General features: G+C 39.1%; 1 protein-coding gene across 1 annotated transcript in view; it reads right to left on the reverse strand.

Moving 5' to 3' along the window:
- Positions 1 to 15,402, reverse strand: part of LOC134316959 (NACHT, LRR and PYD domains-containing protein 12-like) — a 512,992-nt gene that overhangs the window by 125,082 nt on the left and 372,508 nt on the right. Inside the window, exon 16 of the mRNA XM_062997547.1 lies at positions 1,743 to 1,751. Within this exon, the coding sequence (XP_062853617.1) occupies positions 1,743 to 1,751 (9 nt within the window). The remainder of the gene's footprint in view (positions 1 to 1,742; positions 1,752 to 15,402) is intronic.

Below are 15,402 nucleotides of genomic sequence, written 5' to 3' on the forward strand. Positions count from 1 at the left end.
GAGCCAAATACTAAAGCAGGGCTTCTGCTGTCAGTTCCTTTTGATAACAGTACAAATAGAAATACTATAACATCAGCATTCAAAGAAAACAGGAAGCTTCAGCATTACTCACCGAGCTGCTCTGGATGCTGCAACCACCGGAATCAGTTTCAGAAGAACCTCATCTGATGAGCTGTACTGGTTGGTATAACGTCTCAGGTTAAACACATCCAGCTCCTCTGATGATGTCAGTAACATGAAGACCAGAGCTGACCACTGAGAATCAGAGAGTTTGGTTTGTTTTAGTTCTCCAGATTTCAGGTATTGTTGGATCTCCTGAACTAGTGCATGATCCTCCAGTTCATTCAGACAGTGGAACAGATTAATGGATTTCTCTGTTGGGGGATTCTCACTGATCTTCTTCTTAATGTACTGAACTGTTTTCTGTTTGTTGTGAGAGTCACTTCCAGTTTGTGTCACTAAGGCTTGTAAGAGATTCTGATTGGACTTCAGTGAGAGACCCAGAAAAAAACGAAGAAAAAGATCCAGATGTCCATTCTTACTCTGTAATGCCTGATCTACAGCACTCTTGTGTAGATCTGAGATTTGTTTTATCGTCAGGATCCTAAGTTTTGAGAACAGACGCTGCTGAAGAACATTTTTCTTTTCGTTCATGAAGGTCAGGTGCACATATAGAGCTGCGAGATGTTCCTGAACACTCAGATGAACAAAGCAGTACACTTTATTTTGGTGAAGTCCAAACTCCTCTCTGAAGATCTGTGTACACACACCTGAGTACACTGAGGCTTCTTGAGCATTAATGCCACACTCCATCAGATCTTCCTCATAGAAGATCAGGTTTCCTTTCATCAGCTGCTCAAAAGCCAGTTCTCCCAGTTTGAGGATCATTTCTCCTTCTTTCTCCTGATTCTTCATGTACTTTTTTCTAATGACGCTGGTCTGAATTATGAGGAAGTGGGTGTACATTTGAGTCAGAGTTTTGGGGATCTCTCCACTCTCTGCTTCACCAAACATTCTCTCTAGAACTGTGGCTGTAATCCAGCAGCAGACTGGAATGTGACACATGATGTAGAGGCTTCTTAATGACTTCAGGTGTGAGATGATTCTACTGGCCAGACTCTGATCACTGACCCTCTTCCTGAAGTACTCCTCCTTCTGTGGATCACTGAATCCTCGTACCTCCGTCACTCGATCGATACACTCAGAGGGGATCTGATCAGCTGCTGCTGGGCGAGAGGTGATCCAGATCAGAGCAGAAGGAAGCAGATTCCCTTTGATCAGGTTCATCAGCAGCTCATGAACTGATGCTGATTCATTTACATCACTCAATATCATTGAGTTCTGGAGATCAAAACGACTCTCATCCAACCCATCAAAAATAAACAGAACTTTGTACAAGCTGGAAATGTCAGTTTCTTTTATCTCCTGAAAACAGAAATGAAGGAGATCCATCAGACTCAGTTTGTGGTCCTTCATTAAATTCAGCTCTCTGAAAGGAAGTGGAAATATGAGGTGGACGTCCTGATTCTTTTTCCCTTCAGCCCAATCCAGAATGAACTTCTGTACAGAGACGGTTTTTCCGATGCCAGCGACACCCTTAGTCAGGACAGTCCTGATGGGTTCATCTTGGTCTGATAAAGGTTTAAAGATGTCGTTGCATTTGATGGGCATGTCCTCTGTTGCTGCTCTCCTGGATGCTGCCTCGATCTGTCTCACCTCATGTTCATGATTGACTTTTCCACTTTCTCCCTCTGTGATATAGAGCTTGGTGTAGATCTCATTCAGAAGTGTTGGGTTTCCCTGGTTTGTGGTCACTTCATTTATACACTGAAACTTCTTTATCAGATTTAATTTGAGCTTCTTCTGGACTTCACTACCAGCTGATATAAAGTCAGATCTGTGATATAGTAAGAACAATACATTTACATTTTCAGCATTCATCAGACTCTTTTATCCAAAGCGACTTACACAATGAGCAATTGAGGGTTAAGGGCCTTGCTCAGGGACCCAACAGTGGCAACTTGGTGGTGGTGGGGCTTGGACCGGCAACCTTAACCACTGAGCTATCACTGGCCCCACTACATATAGACAAAACATTCAGGAACTTTTACAATTTGCATCGAACTTCACCTTATAATCCCTACTCATGATTGTAAATGTTTTGTTGTTGGATCTGACCTTAACTCGTATTTTTAAAGATTCTCTGTTGTATTCTAGCTCCACTCTATTATTAATGAATCATAACATATGTGATTTGTTGGACTGACACACAGATCAGATTCTTCAGTATCCAGCTGTATTTCCATAAACAGTGATGGATTTATGAACCCTTCTCTGAAGTTCAGAGACAAAGATTGTGTGGCAGTGCACCTTAGTGTGATGATGCACTTACTTTCTTCACCTGTTCACCTGATTAAATTTTGACCCAGTTTGCCGGTGACATTTTTAAAGCGCCTCTAATGAGATGATATGTTTGATATGAGGTGGTAAAATTGACCAAGGCAGTCCGAACAACACTTAGCGTGAAAAAATAAAGCTTAACGTGAATTGTAGTACCAAAACAATGACTGAGGAATTTCAACAGTACAGAGACACCTATAATCAGTAATATTTGAAAGAAGTTCAGTGTTCCTGTGTCATATTTTAGTACATTACCAACCCTAACCCTAACCCCGATCTGTAAAACACAAGTTTAAATGTAAAACCACACAGTAAGGAAAATCTAGCCAAACAATGATAACTACATATTGCCAAAAGTATTCGCTCATCTGCCTTCACACACATATGAACTTCTGACGTCCCATTCTTAATCCATAGGGTTTAATATGATGTCGACCCACTCTTTGCAGCTATAAGTCAAGTCAAGTCAACTTTATTTACTATAACAGCTTCAACTCTTCTGGGAAGGCTTTCCACAAGGTTTAGTAGTGTGTTTATTTGACCGTTCTTCCAGAAGTGCATTTGTGAGGTGTGACACTGATTTTGGACGAGAAGGCCTGGCTCGCAGTCTCCACTCTAATTCATCCCAAAGGGGTTCTACTGGGTTGAGGTCAGGACACACCAAACTCACTCATCCATGTCATTATGGACCTTGTGCTTTGTACACTGGTGCGCAGTCATGTTGAAACAGGAAGGGGCCATCCCCGAACTGTTCCCACAAAGTTGAAAGCATGAAATTGTCCAAAATCGCTTGGTATGCTAAAGCATTTCCTTTCACTGGAACTAAGGGGCCGAGCCCAACTCCTGAAAAACAACCCAACACCATAATCCCCCCTCCACCAAACTTTACACTTGGCCCAGTGCAGTCAGACAAGTACCGTTCTCCTGGCAACCGCCAAACCCAGACTCGTCCATCGGAATGCCAGACAGAGAAGCGTGATTCGTCACTCCAGAGAACACGTCTCCACTGCTATAGACTCCAGTGGCTGGCTCCAGTGGCTTTACACCACCGCATCTGACACTTTGCATTGGCTTGGTGATGTAAGGCTTGGATGCAGCTGCTCAGCCATGGAAACCCATTCCATGAAGCTCTACACACTGTTCTTGAGCTAATCTAAAGACCACAAGAAGTTTGGAGGTCTGTATCGATCGACTCTGCAGAAAGTTGGTGACCTCTGCCACTATGTTCCTCAGCATCCGCTGACCCACTCCTGTCATTTTATGTGGCCTACCATTTCATGGCTGAGTCGCCTTCTACATCTTATCACTAATAGTTAATTGATGCTTTTTGCATAAAAACAAACATCTGAACAAACATGCTCCCTCACCTTCTTACTACTATTTACTTCCATTGCACAATGCCCACAGTTGATGACACATTCATGGCTCTCAAAAACTGATAAAAAAATGAGCCGGTTCTCTAAAAACCACCAGGGTTCAAAGAAGCCAAACAATGTAGTTCTTCTTTTACAAATAAATCAACAAACAATTTGCTGAAGCAACACTGCACTGTATTAAATAAATAATTTATATCTAAATCCTAAGTTTCCCTATACTAGATGATCATTCAGACTGATGAGCTACTAAATAGCATAATAAAATAAGAAAAGCTACAGTATTTGATATCAAAGCATAGTGATAGCTGATGTGAGTGATCACTGACTTAATACTTTCGTTTATTCACAGCTATGTCCACTCCCTATTTATGGCCCCACAAGGACTAAAGCCGTAAGTGTCACAGCCCGGTACAACTCTGTTCTTTTATTTGTGACATCTCAACTTCTTTTACAACCTCTCCATAAAAGTTTGTGTGTGCTGACCTTTGACAACCGATTGCGTAGTGTGTGCTGACCTTTGTGCTCAGCATCTGTACATCTTCAGAGACGAAGAAAGGAGAGTGCTTCAGTCTGATTATACACTCCAGAATCAACAGTCGTTGGGTAGAGACACCTGAGCCAAGTGTTGCAGGCATGGAAAGCCAATTTTTAGGGCCAGAGCAAAGAAGTGCTTCCGCTTTCACTATTAATCAATAGCATACACTTCAATTATACTCGAAACCTTCCTGGTTTTACCCAACATTCAATCCACTATAGATTATCATATATAATTTCTCACCTACAGATTTACACTTTTATCATTACCACTTAGTTATGCCATTTACTCATTAATTGGGTGAGAGAAATAATTGACCTAACAAACTTTATTCCATCAGAAAGTGACTGATATGTTATGAATTTGGTTCTTCTGGTAATTTTCCCCTAAAAATTTCAGTGTTGTCCCTTAATTGACTTTGAACTATTAATTATATAATTATTTTATTAATTAATAAATTAATTAATTTTCACTCCATGGTTTAAAATTTGTCAATGTCAGATGTTACACTGTAAGGAGCTCTTACCTGGGTCCAGATGGTGGATCTCCACCTTTAAACTGCAGAGGATAATTCTTAGACGCATCACTCTTCATGGAAATACAGCTGGGTACTGGAGAATCTGATCTCTGTACTGAGATTGGACTGAAAACAAACACAGTACATTAAGGGTCATTAATGTTTACTGAACATCCAACAGCAGCCTAAACTGTTTATATCAGACAGCGTCCAAGGATTCATGCTGTACTGTTTTCACCAAATTCTACCATATATACCACAGAAATTCAGAAATGTATCAGACAAAAACTATATGTTTTCCAAATAAATAGAATTTGATGTTATTTAAATTATAAATGTATTTGATATCATGGGTCCAAGAATATCATGTGTGCCAAGAAAACATTTATCACAATTACACTAACAACAGCAGCATGATCTTCTGACAATAGGCAGGTCTAGGACCATGGATGTATGCTGTTTACATAAAATGATGATCTGCATGTAATAGCAGAAACAAAAATTCATTAGACACACTTTCCTATACTTTAGTTTCTGTGAGACTGTGTCAATTGTAGCCCTAGATTTATGTTCTTGTCTGACAGAAATAGAAACCCATGTTCTTCTGTTGTAGCTCATCCACCTCAAGGTCAATGTGTTTCATACCTGCTGTACAGAATGTTGTACAGAACAACATCAAAATTTCTATTTTTAAAATCTTTTTAAATTGTGGTTGATACTTTTTTACAATACAAAATTACAGCCATTCAGTGTAAGCACTATATGGCCAAAAGTATGTGGACACCCAAAAATGATCTCATTGAACATCTTGTTAAAAAATCACAGGCATTGGTAAGGAGTCCCATGCGACAAGGAGGTACAGTGGGGCCAAAAAGTATTTAGTAAGCCACTGATTGTGCAAGTTCTCCTACTTAGAAAGATGAGAGAGGTCTGTAATTTTCATCATAGGTACACTTCAACTATGAGAGACAAAATGAGAAAAAAAATCCAGGAAATCACATTGTAGGATTCTTAAAGAATTTATTTGTAAATTATGGTGGAAAATAAGTATTCGGTCACCCACAAACAAGCAAGATTTCTGGCTCTCACAGACCTGTAACTTCTTCTTTAAGAAGCTCTTCTGTCCTCCACTCGTTACCTGTATTAATGGCACCTGTTTGACCTCATTATCTGTATAAAAGACACCTGTCCACAGCCTCTAACAGTCAGACTCCAAACTCAACCATGGCCAAGACCAAAGAGCTGTCGAAGGACACCAGGAAGAAAATTGTAGACCTGCACCAGGCTGGGAAGAGTGAATCTACAATAGGCAAGCAGGTTGGTGTGAATAAATCAACTTTTGCACACACTGTAGCTGGTATTTTGGCCCATTCCTCCATGCAGATCTCCTCTAGAGCAGTGATGTTTTGGGGCTGTCGCTGGGCAACACAGACTTTCAACTCCCTCCACAAATTTTCTATGGGGTAGAGGTCTGGAGACTGGCTAGGCCACTCCAGGACCTTGAAATGCTTTTTACGGAGCCACTCGTTCGTTGTCTGAACGGTGTGTTTGGGATCATTGTTATGCTGGAAGACCCAGCCACGTTCCATCTTCAATGCTCTCACTGATGGAAGGAGGTTTTGGCTTAAAATCTCACGATACATGGCCCCGTTCATTCTTCCCTTAACACGGATCAGTCGTCCTGTCCCCTTTGCAGAAAAACAGCCCCAAAGCATGATGTTTCCACCCCCATGCTTCACAGTAGGTATGGGATGCAACTCAGCATTCTTCTTCCTCCAAACACGACGAGTTGAGTTTTTACCAGAGAGTTCCATTTTGGTTTCATCTGACCACATGATATTCTCCCAATCCTCTTCTGGATCATCCATATGCTCTCTGGCAAACTTCAGACGGGCCTGGACATGTACTGGCTTAAGCAGGGGGACACGCCTGAAACTGCAGGATTTGAGTCCCTCTCGGCGTAGTGTGTTACTGATGGTAACCTTTTTACTTTGGTCCCAGCTCTCTGCAGGTCATTCATCAGGTCCCTCCGTGTAGTTCTGGGATATTTGCTCACCGTTCTCATGATCATTTTGATGAGATCTTGCGTGGGGCCCCAGATCGAGGGAGATTATCAATGGTCTTGTATGTCTTCCATTTTCTTACAATTGCTCCCACAGTTGATTTATTCACACCAACCTGCTTGCCTATTGTAGATTCACTCTTCCCAGCCTGGTGCAGGTCTACAATTTTCTTTGGTCTTGGCCATGGTTGAGTTTGGAGTCTGACTGTTTGAGGCTGTTGACAGGTGTCTTTTATACAGATAAAGAGGTCAAACAGGTGCCATTAATCCAGGTAACGAGTGAAGGACAGAAGAGCTTCTTAAAGAAGAAGTTACAGGTCTGTGAGAGCCAGAAATCTTGCTTGTTTGTGTTTGACCAAATACTTATTTTCCACCATAATTTACAATTAAATTCTTTAAAAATCCTACAATGTGATTTCCTGGATTTTTTTTTCTCATTTTGTCTCTCATAGTTGAAGTGTACCTATGATGAAAATTACAGACCTCTCTCATCTTTCTAAGTAGGAGAACTTGCACAATCAGTGGCTGACTAAATACTTTTTGGCCCCACTGTACATGCTGTTTACACCAAATTCTGTGTAACGTAACAAGTATTTCCACCAAATAAATCTTTTCTTTCCCTTGCAGTGGAAGTTACCTTGGGCAATGCCCTACCGTCGCCCCGCTATGAGGCTTGATGTTATTCCAAACTTATTGGAACACAGCAGTGCTGGACGTCACGGGTGACGTGTTACTGCTGAAGACACCCGGAAGACAGATCCCTTGTTTAGTGGCCAGTGATAGCTCAGTGGTTAAGGTACTGGACTAGTAAGCAGAAGGCTGCCGGTTCAAGCCCCGCCACCACCAAGTTGCCACTGTTGGGTCCCTGAGCAAGGCCCTTAACCCTGAATTGCTCATCATGTTCCCCTCATTGTGTAAGTCGCTTTGGATAAAAGCGTCTGCTGAAAATGTAAATGTTTACTTTTAACTCTTTTCTCTATGGCTCTCACTCTGGAAACACATTACAGAGGAGAGGAAGTTCGCTTTAGGATATAATTATCTTTCCCTAATAGTAGAGATTACCTCAGGCCATGCCCTACCGTCACCCCGCTATGTGACTTGATGTTACCAGCTTTCCCTAACAAAATGCTAAACATGAATCAGCGTGGAAGCAAGCTGAAGGTGCGACATGACTCTGTCCACTGTCCAAGGCGGGAGTCTTCAGTCATCCATAATGATCTTCAGCTGTTACCAATTGACTGATTAGCGCTAGGCTGACTGGGAGTTGTAGTTTCAGCCGTCCACACACACCTGCCACGGCGGCGCTCTCTGCCTGCCGTTGGGCGTACAGCTGGACCCCTTTCAAAAACAACTCATGGTTTGATGATTATTTAAATTCTAAATGTATTTGGTGTCATGGGACCAATGTGTGCCAAAAAAACATTCCTCAGACCATTACACCAGCAGCCTGATCTTCTGACAATAAGCAGGTCTTAGACCATGGATTTATGCTGTTTACACCAAATTCTGATAAGTCTTGGCAGCATCAGAAGCACTGATATAGATTCAGGTCTGAGGAACGTGAGGAACAGTCAATGGGCTGTAGATACTGCTTCATGCTACCAGTGGTGTCAAGGACACTAAACTACTTGTTGAGGACAACATACAAGATGCCACAGTGAGAAAGACAAGAAATAAGAATAAGACAGGACAAGAAAGACAAGAAATGCCACAATAAGAAATAATTGAAACCATGATTTCTGCTCTATATCAGAAAATCCTGAAGAAAATTGCCCGCTCATCAGTTCATGACATAAAGCTCACGTGCAGTTGGCTCATCCAACATGGATTTGAAGAACACAAGCAAGTCCACCACTAAATTGTGCAAAAGAAACAAAATAGAGCAGCAAAGTCAAAGTCTTGACCTGAATACTTTTTTTAGACTCCGTGGCAAGAATAAAATGAGCAGTTTATGCCGGAAACCCTTCAGTGTAGCTGAATTAAAGCAATTCTGAAAGCAAAGTGGAACAAAATTCCTCCACAGTGATGCAAAAGACTCATAAAAAAAAGCCATCAAAACTTTTGATTGCAGTTGTTACCACCAAGGGTGTCACAACCAGTCTGTAGGTTTGGAGAAATGATGAGTGTCAAAGGTTTATATAAATCTTAATCTTTTATTATTAAAATTATTTAAAAGCTTTGTATTTCATGTTTCTTTATCTCTCATTAAAATTTGAAATTTAGTTTCAAACCACTGTAAGATTCTGTAGGTTTTACTTACTGTTAATGTTCTTACTTTCTGTCAGTTTATTTATTACTTTTATTTATTTATGTATTTGTTGTGTTTGTGCATTACTACAATGATTTTTGAACATTTGCAGGCGTTTGTTGAAAGTTTGGTGAAACGTCTGTTTTGAAAGGTAATTCTATCATGGTTTGAGCAGTGATGTAATATGCCAGTAAGTTTGTAATGAGAGTATATATGCACATAATTAAGTTGGGTTAAATAATGAAGTTGGGTTAAATCATGAAGTTGGGTTAAATAATGAAGTTGAACAGTCTGTCTTTACAGTTTACATTGAATACAGATCAATAGGATCTGTTTATATTTGGTGGTTATGTATTTTCTACTGTGGAGCGCTCGGGTGGCACAGCTGTAAAGTACACTAGCCCACTGCTCAGATCTGAGGATCCAGGGTTAGAATCTGGTGCTGGTTATGCGTCTGCATGAACATGATTGTTTAATGTCTGAGGGCTGAACAGCAAAAACAGCCCAGCCATTGTCTGTGCTAGTTCCAAGGCCAGATAGAATTAGGAGGGCTGCATCAGGAAAGGGCATCTAGGGTAAAAACTGCGCCATGTCTGGTATGCAGACCAGATCTGCTTAAAAGAAAAAAATTCCTACTGTTTTAACTTTTTTGGAAAAAAGTTTGTCATTTATAATCACATTATTAATCTCACTAGTGTTCAAATACAAATTCAAATACAAACTCTATCAACTGCATTCATTTTATTTGTTGCACCTTGTGAGCCTTTTCTCAAAGTTTGCAGTAACATTGTTTTAATGTAACAGTAGCTCGCTGTACTTGTTCTGTGTTAAATGTATTAGATATTATTTTTGTATTGATTAGATCTCAGTAAAGATCACTGGTTTGAGGATCCTTTTGATTGATCTTTTTAGCTAGGTGACATTACATGAGCCTCTGCATGTGTTTAACTTTATTTTAATGCACCATGTTATTATGATATAGCTGAAAGTGAAGGATGCTGGGAAAAGTAGGGAAAGGTAGTAGTAGTAGTTCAGACTGTAAGACATGAACAGCATATTTAGTATAAATACAGTGTTTTAAACAGTTGCTGTAAATAAGCATTTATTTATGTTTGAATATGAAAACATATAAGTACTGAATTATGATTTATGATTAAGATAAATAAAAATCAGAAGATGGTATCTCACCTCTGCTGGAGTGGTGTGGCACTTTCATCTTGGTGAAGCTCCATTTTTAAACATTAGTGGATTATTTGAGAAGATCACTGGTCATGAACATCCAGATTCTGTAGATCTGAATAAAGATGCAGTTTTAGCTTCAGATTAATATTTATTTCTGTCACAATATGAATATTTACTGAATAAATAAATCATTAATTTATTATCCAGGGAAATCTTCTTATTAATAAAGATAAACATGTAATAAATAAAATCTAGAACAGTTATAAAATTACATATAAAAATGGATTTATGCTGCACAAACAGTTCAAGTACAAACTATGAAATAATTCTGTATTTAACAGTTCAAATGTTTATAAATTATTTTATTTTCTAATCTTAAACAAACTGAACAAGTGCATTGTGGGTAAGTGGGTAAGTTTCATAGCTACATTTATAGTAAAAGAAGAAAATAGAATGAAACTGAACTATTATTAATCATGAGCATAAACAGCCCTGCTGAATGACTTTATCTAGTTACTCCAGCTAATGCTGTTTATTAATACACTTTATTACATTTATTACACACAGGGTTTAGAATGAATGTAAACTGTCATTAGATCTACTGTATGTCTGCTACAATATTTAATAGGTCAAATATATAATAAATGAATAATTAATGTTTATTAATAACAACAATATAATTAACATAATTAGGGACAGTGGTAGCCTAGTGAGTAGAGCTTTGGTCTATCAACCAGAAGATTGGCGGTTCAAATCCAGGCTCTGCTATGCAGCCACTGTTGGGTCCTTGAGCAAGGCCCTCAACCCTGTCTGCTCCAGGGGCACCGTACAATGGCTGACCCTGAGCGCTGACCCCAGCTTCCAAACAAGCTGGGATATGTGAAGAAAAAATTTCATTGTACTGTACAAGTGTATATGTATATATGACAAATAAATGATAACTATCTATATATCTAATTCAAAATAATAGATTGATCGACTAATAACTTTACATGGAGTTTGTACAATTTTATATAAAGATCAAACATATTTTTATTTACTAAAACTACATATAAATACATTCAGTAATAATGTACTGTAATAATGTAGATTCTGTACATTTAAATTTAAAACAATATTATTTACAGTAATGTTTGTTTAAATGACGATAGAAGAATCTGTAAGGTAATTAAACATACATAATTCATATAAGAACTGACGGTACTAAAGACAGAAAGACACCAGAATTCTGTCCTGATACTGAGAAGCTTTTTAGTTCTGTTTTTACTTTTATATTACAGATCGTTTGCTGTAAGAAATAAATCAGTACCTGCAGTGATCAGTGGAAATATTTCCATTTTGTTTCTGGTAGAAAGTTCAAGATTTTTATGATTTTAAAGCTCCGTGTGAAGGCGTCGACGCTCCAAATACTCCCACTTACTGAAACAAACATCTAGAGGTGTGTTCATCTTGTGTTTCAGGTATTTCAGGTTACACATGGAAACCTTTAGAAAAAAAGAAACAGTAAAGACGAAGGAAGAAAACAAACATCCAGACCTGCAGAAGCACAAATCAGTTCCAGTATTAAAACCTGAGTATGTGCAGCTGGGAAACTGCCAGTCTGATTTTCTAGTTAGTAGCATTGGAGCACCACAGGGAGATTTTCTGATGACGTCCATTTGGACAGTTGGGGATGGGATCCAAATCACTGGCAGGAATTACAGGGAGCTGATCCAGAGCTCCAAGTTGTTCTAAGATATTTGGAAGACAACAGGCTACCTCCAGGTGTTGAGAGAAGTCAGCAGACAGGACTGGTACGGAAAATGCTTAGTCAGTGGAATAGGCTAACCTTGAAGGATGGGGTGGTGTGTCACATGGTGCAGGAGCCTTTAACTAATGAGATGGTTACTCAAATTTGGGTCCCACAATAGTATATCAGAGTCCTTCTAGAAATGTATCACGCTAAAATCGGACACCAAGGGGTGGAGCAGACAACCTCTCTGTTGCGGAGATATTTTTATTGGGTGGGGATGGCAGTAGCTGTACAGGATTTTGTTCGGTCATGTTCCCGCTGTACACTTTGTAAAGTTAGACCAGAGGAGAGAGCTCCTTTAGTCCCTATAGTAGCACAGGCCCCTCTTAACATCAAGTCAAGTCAACTTTATTTATATAGCGCTTTTTACAACAGACATTGTCTCAAAGCAACTTTACAAAATCCAGGACCAACAGATACAAAAACCCCTGCTGAGCAAGCCGAGGGCGACTGTGGCAAGGAAAAACTCCCTGAAAATTACAGGAAGAAACCTTAAGAGGAACCAGACTCAGCAGGGCCCATCCTTCTTGGGTGGCCTGGAGGATACTTTAAATAAATACACGATTTACACAAAGCATACAAACACAGAATTAAATGATCTAAAAGTTATAACTGGTAATAAATAGATAAATAATAATAGAGTTGTTATTCACTCTAGTCTTCAATAAAGTCTGTAGTGATTTCTTGTCATTCTTGGTGCAATTACTCCAGACCCGTCACATCCGGCAGGAGCAGCATCGTTGTCACGGCAATCTTGACTTTAATCCTTAACCCCAGCGGGTAAACAGGTTTCCATCAGAATGCCTTTGGAGTAAAACAACAAAGAATGTAGTTAATAATGTACAATGCTAGTTGAGTAAAACAGTTTTACAGAGAGTTTTAGACTCCGGCAGCCCTAATTATTACAGCATAACTAAAAGGGAGAGCGAGCAGGTAACAAGGTCATGAAGGCTTTCACAGGACATCAGCGCCCATCTCCCCACCGTCATCAAACCTGAGTGATCGGATAAGAGAGGCAGGACGACAGCAACCCAACATCCCTGATCACCACAAGTTTCTATGACCAAGAACCCCCAAGCTCTGCGCCTTTGTCTATACTAATCAAAAGCCTGAGAAAATAAATATGTTTTCAGTCTAGACTTAAACATCGAGACTGTGTCCGAATCCCGAACAGAGGCAGGAAGATTATTCCAAAGTTGTGGAGCTTTATAAGAAAATGCTCTTCCACCAGCTGTGGTCTTTTTAATTATAGGAACTATAAGTAACCCTGCATCTTGTGAACGAAGTGGACGTGCTGGGTTGTAGTGATTAATAAGTTCACTCAGATACTGTGGAGCCAGACCATGTAGCGCTTTATAGGTTAGTAAAAGTATTTTGTAATCAATGCGGAATTTAACTGGCAGCCAGTGTAGAGATGATAGAACAGTAGTAATATGATCAAATTTTTTAGTTCTAGTTAGCACTCGAGCTGCTGCATTTTGAACTAACTGGAGTTTGTTTATGGATCTACCAGAGCATCCAGTTAGAAGAGCATTACAATAATCTAACCGAGAAGCTATAAACGCATGGATCAGTTTTTCAGCGTCATTAACAGATAGTATATTTCTTATTTTAGAAATATTATGCAAAAGATAGAAAGCAACTCTAGTAATATTATTAATGTGTGTATCAAAGGAAAGATCTGAATCTATTGTGACACCCAAGTTTTTTACATCTGGGCTGAGAGTAACAGAGAACGTGTTTAGGTTTAGCACCAGGTTAGACAACTTGTCTCTTGAAGCTTTAGAGCCAACAAGTAAAACCTCAGTCTAAAATCTGAATTAAGTAAAAGAAAATTACACGACATCCAGTTTTTTATGTCGTTTACACAATCTTCTATCTTACTGATTGTGTCAGTATCATTTGGTTTGGCTGATATATACAGCTGTGTGTCATCTGCATAGCAGTGAAATTTTATGCCATGTTTATGAATAATTTCACCTAGTGGAAGCATGTAGAGTGTAAATAATAGCGGTCCCAGTACAGACCCCTGTGGAATACCACACTTTACTTTTGTAGTTTCCAAGCATTTATTATTTACATAAATTGCGAGCGGTCAGTCAGATATGATTGAAACCAAGAGAGTGCGAGTCCTTTAACACCTACTGTATTTTCTAGCCTCTCCAGTAAAATGTTATGATCGACCGTATCAAACGCTGCACTAAGATCTAATGGAACAAGAAAAGAGACACATCCATTATCAGAAGACATTAACAACTCGTTAACTACTCTAATTAATGCGGTTTCGGTACTATGATTGGGTCTAAATCCTGATTGAAATTTTTCATGAATACAATTTTCATTCAAATAAGAACATAACTGTTTGGAAACGACTTTTTCTAATATTTTAGAGACAAAAGGAAGGTTTGAAATTGGCCTATAGTTAGATAAAACATGTGGATCAAGATTAGGTTTTTTAATCAGGGGTTTAATAACGGCACTTTTAAACAGTTTAGGTACATACCCAAGGCTAAGGGATGCATTGATTAATGTAAGCAGGGGCTCTACAATAGCTGGGAGTAAATCTTTAAGTAAACGAGTTGGAGCAGGATCGAGTATACACGATGATGACTTAGAGTGAGTCCAGACTTAACACTGGCAAGTGACACACTTTGACTCTGAAGTCAAGTTTTTGTTTTCTCTCCTATATTTATTAAAAAAAAAAAAAAACACAGTTATTAGATTCCGTTTCATTGACGTTTTTAGTTAATTTGGACACTGTCTCGAAAAGGAATCTAGGATTGTTTTTATTTTTCTCTATTAGGGACGAATAATATAAAGATTTAGCTTTTATAAGGGCATGTTTATACTCAGTTAGAGCATCTTTCCAAACAATCTTATACACCTCCAGTGTAGTGTGACGCCACTTGCGTTCTAATTTCCGTGCTGCTTGTTTAAGTGCGCATGTGTGGTCATTGTACCAAGGAGCAAGTTTTTTCTCCCTAATCAGTTTAGTTTTGAGTGGGGCTACATTATCTAAGGTTGTGCGCAGTACGGTCTCTAGGTTTTGAGTTGCCTGATCTAGTTCTTTAGGTTCTGATGCTGATATATTTGGTAATTCTGGTAGGCAGTTTATGAACGCTGCTGCAGTTGCAGATGTAATAGTGCGCTTACATTTAAAATGATTTGGTTGCTGTATATTATTGGACAGGGACACTTCATAAATTAGTAGGGAGTGATCAGAAATTAAGTCATTCTGTGGTACAATTTCCAGGTTGTCTATGTTCATACCATATGTAAGTATTAAATCT

The sequence above is a fragment of the Trichomycterus rosablanca genome, chromosome 1, assembly GCF_030014385.1.
Source record: "Trichomycterus rosablanca isolate fTriRos1 chromosome 1, fTriRos1.hap1, whole genome shotgun sequence".
In the NCBI taxonomy this organism is placed as follows: Eukaryota; Metazoa; Chordata; class Actinopteri; order Siluriformes; family Trichomycteridae; genus Trichomycterus; species Trichomycterus rosablanca.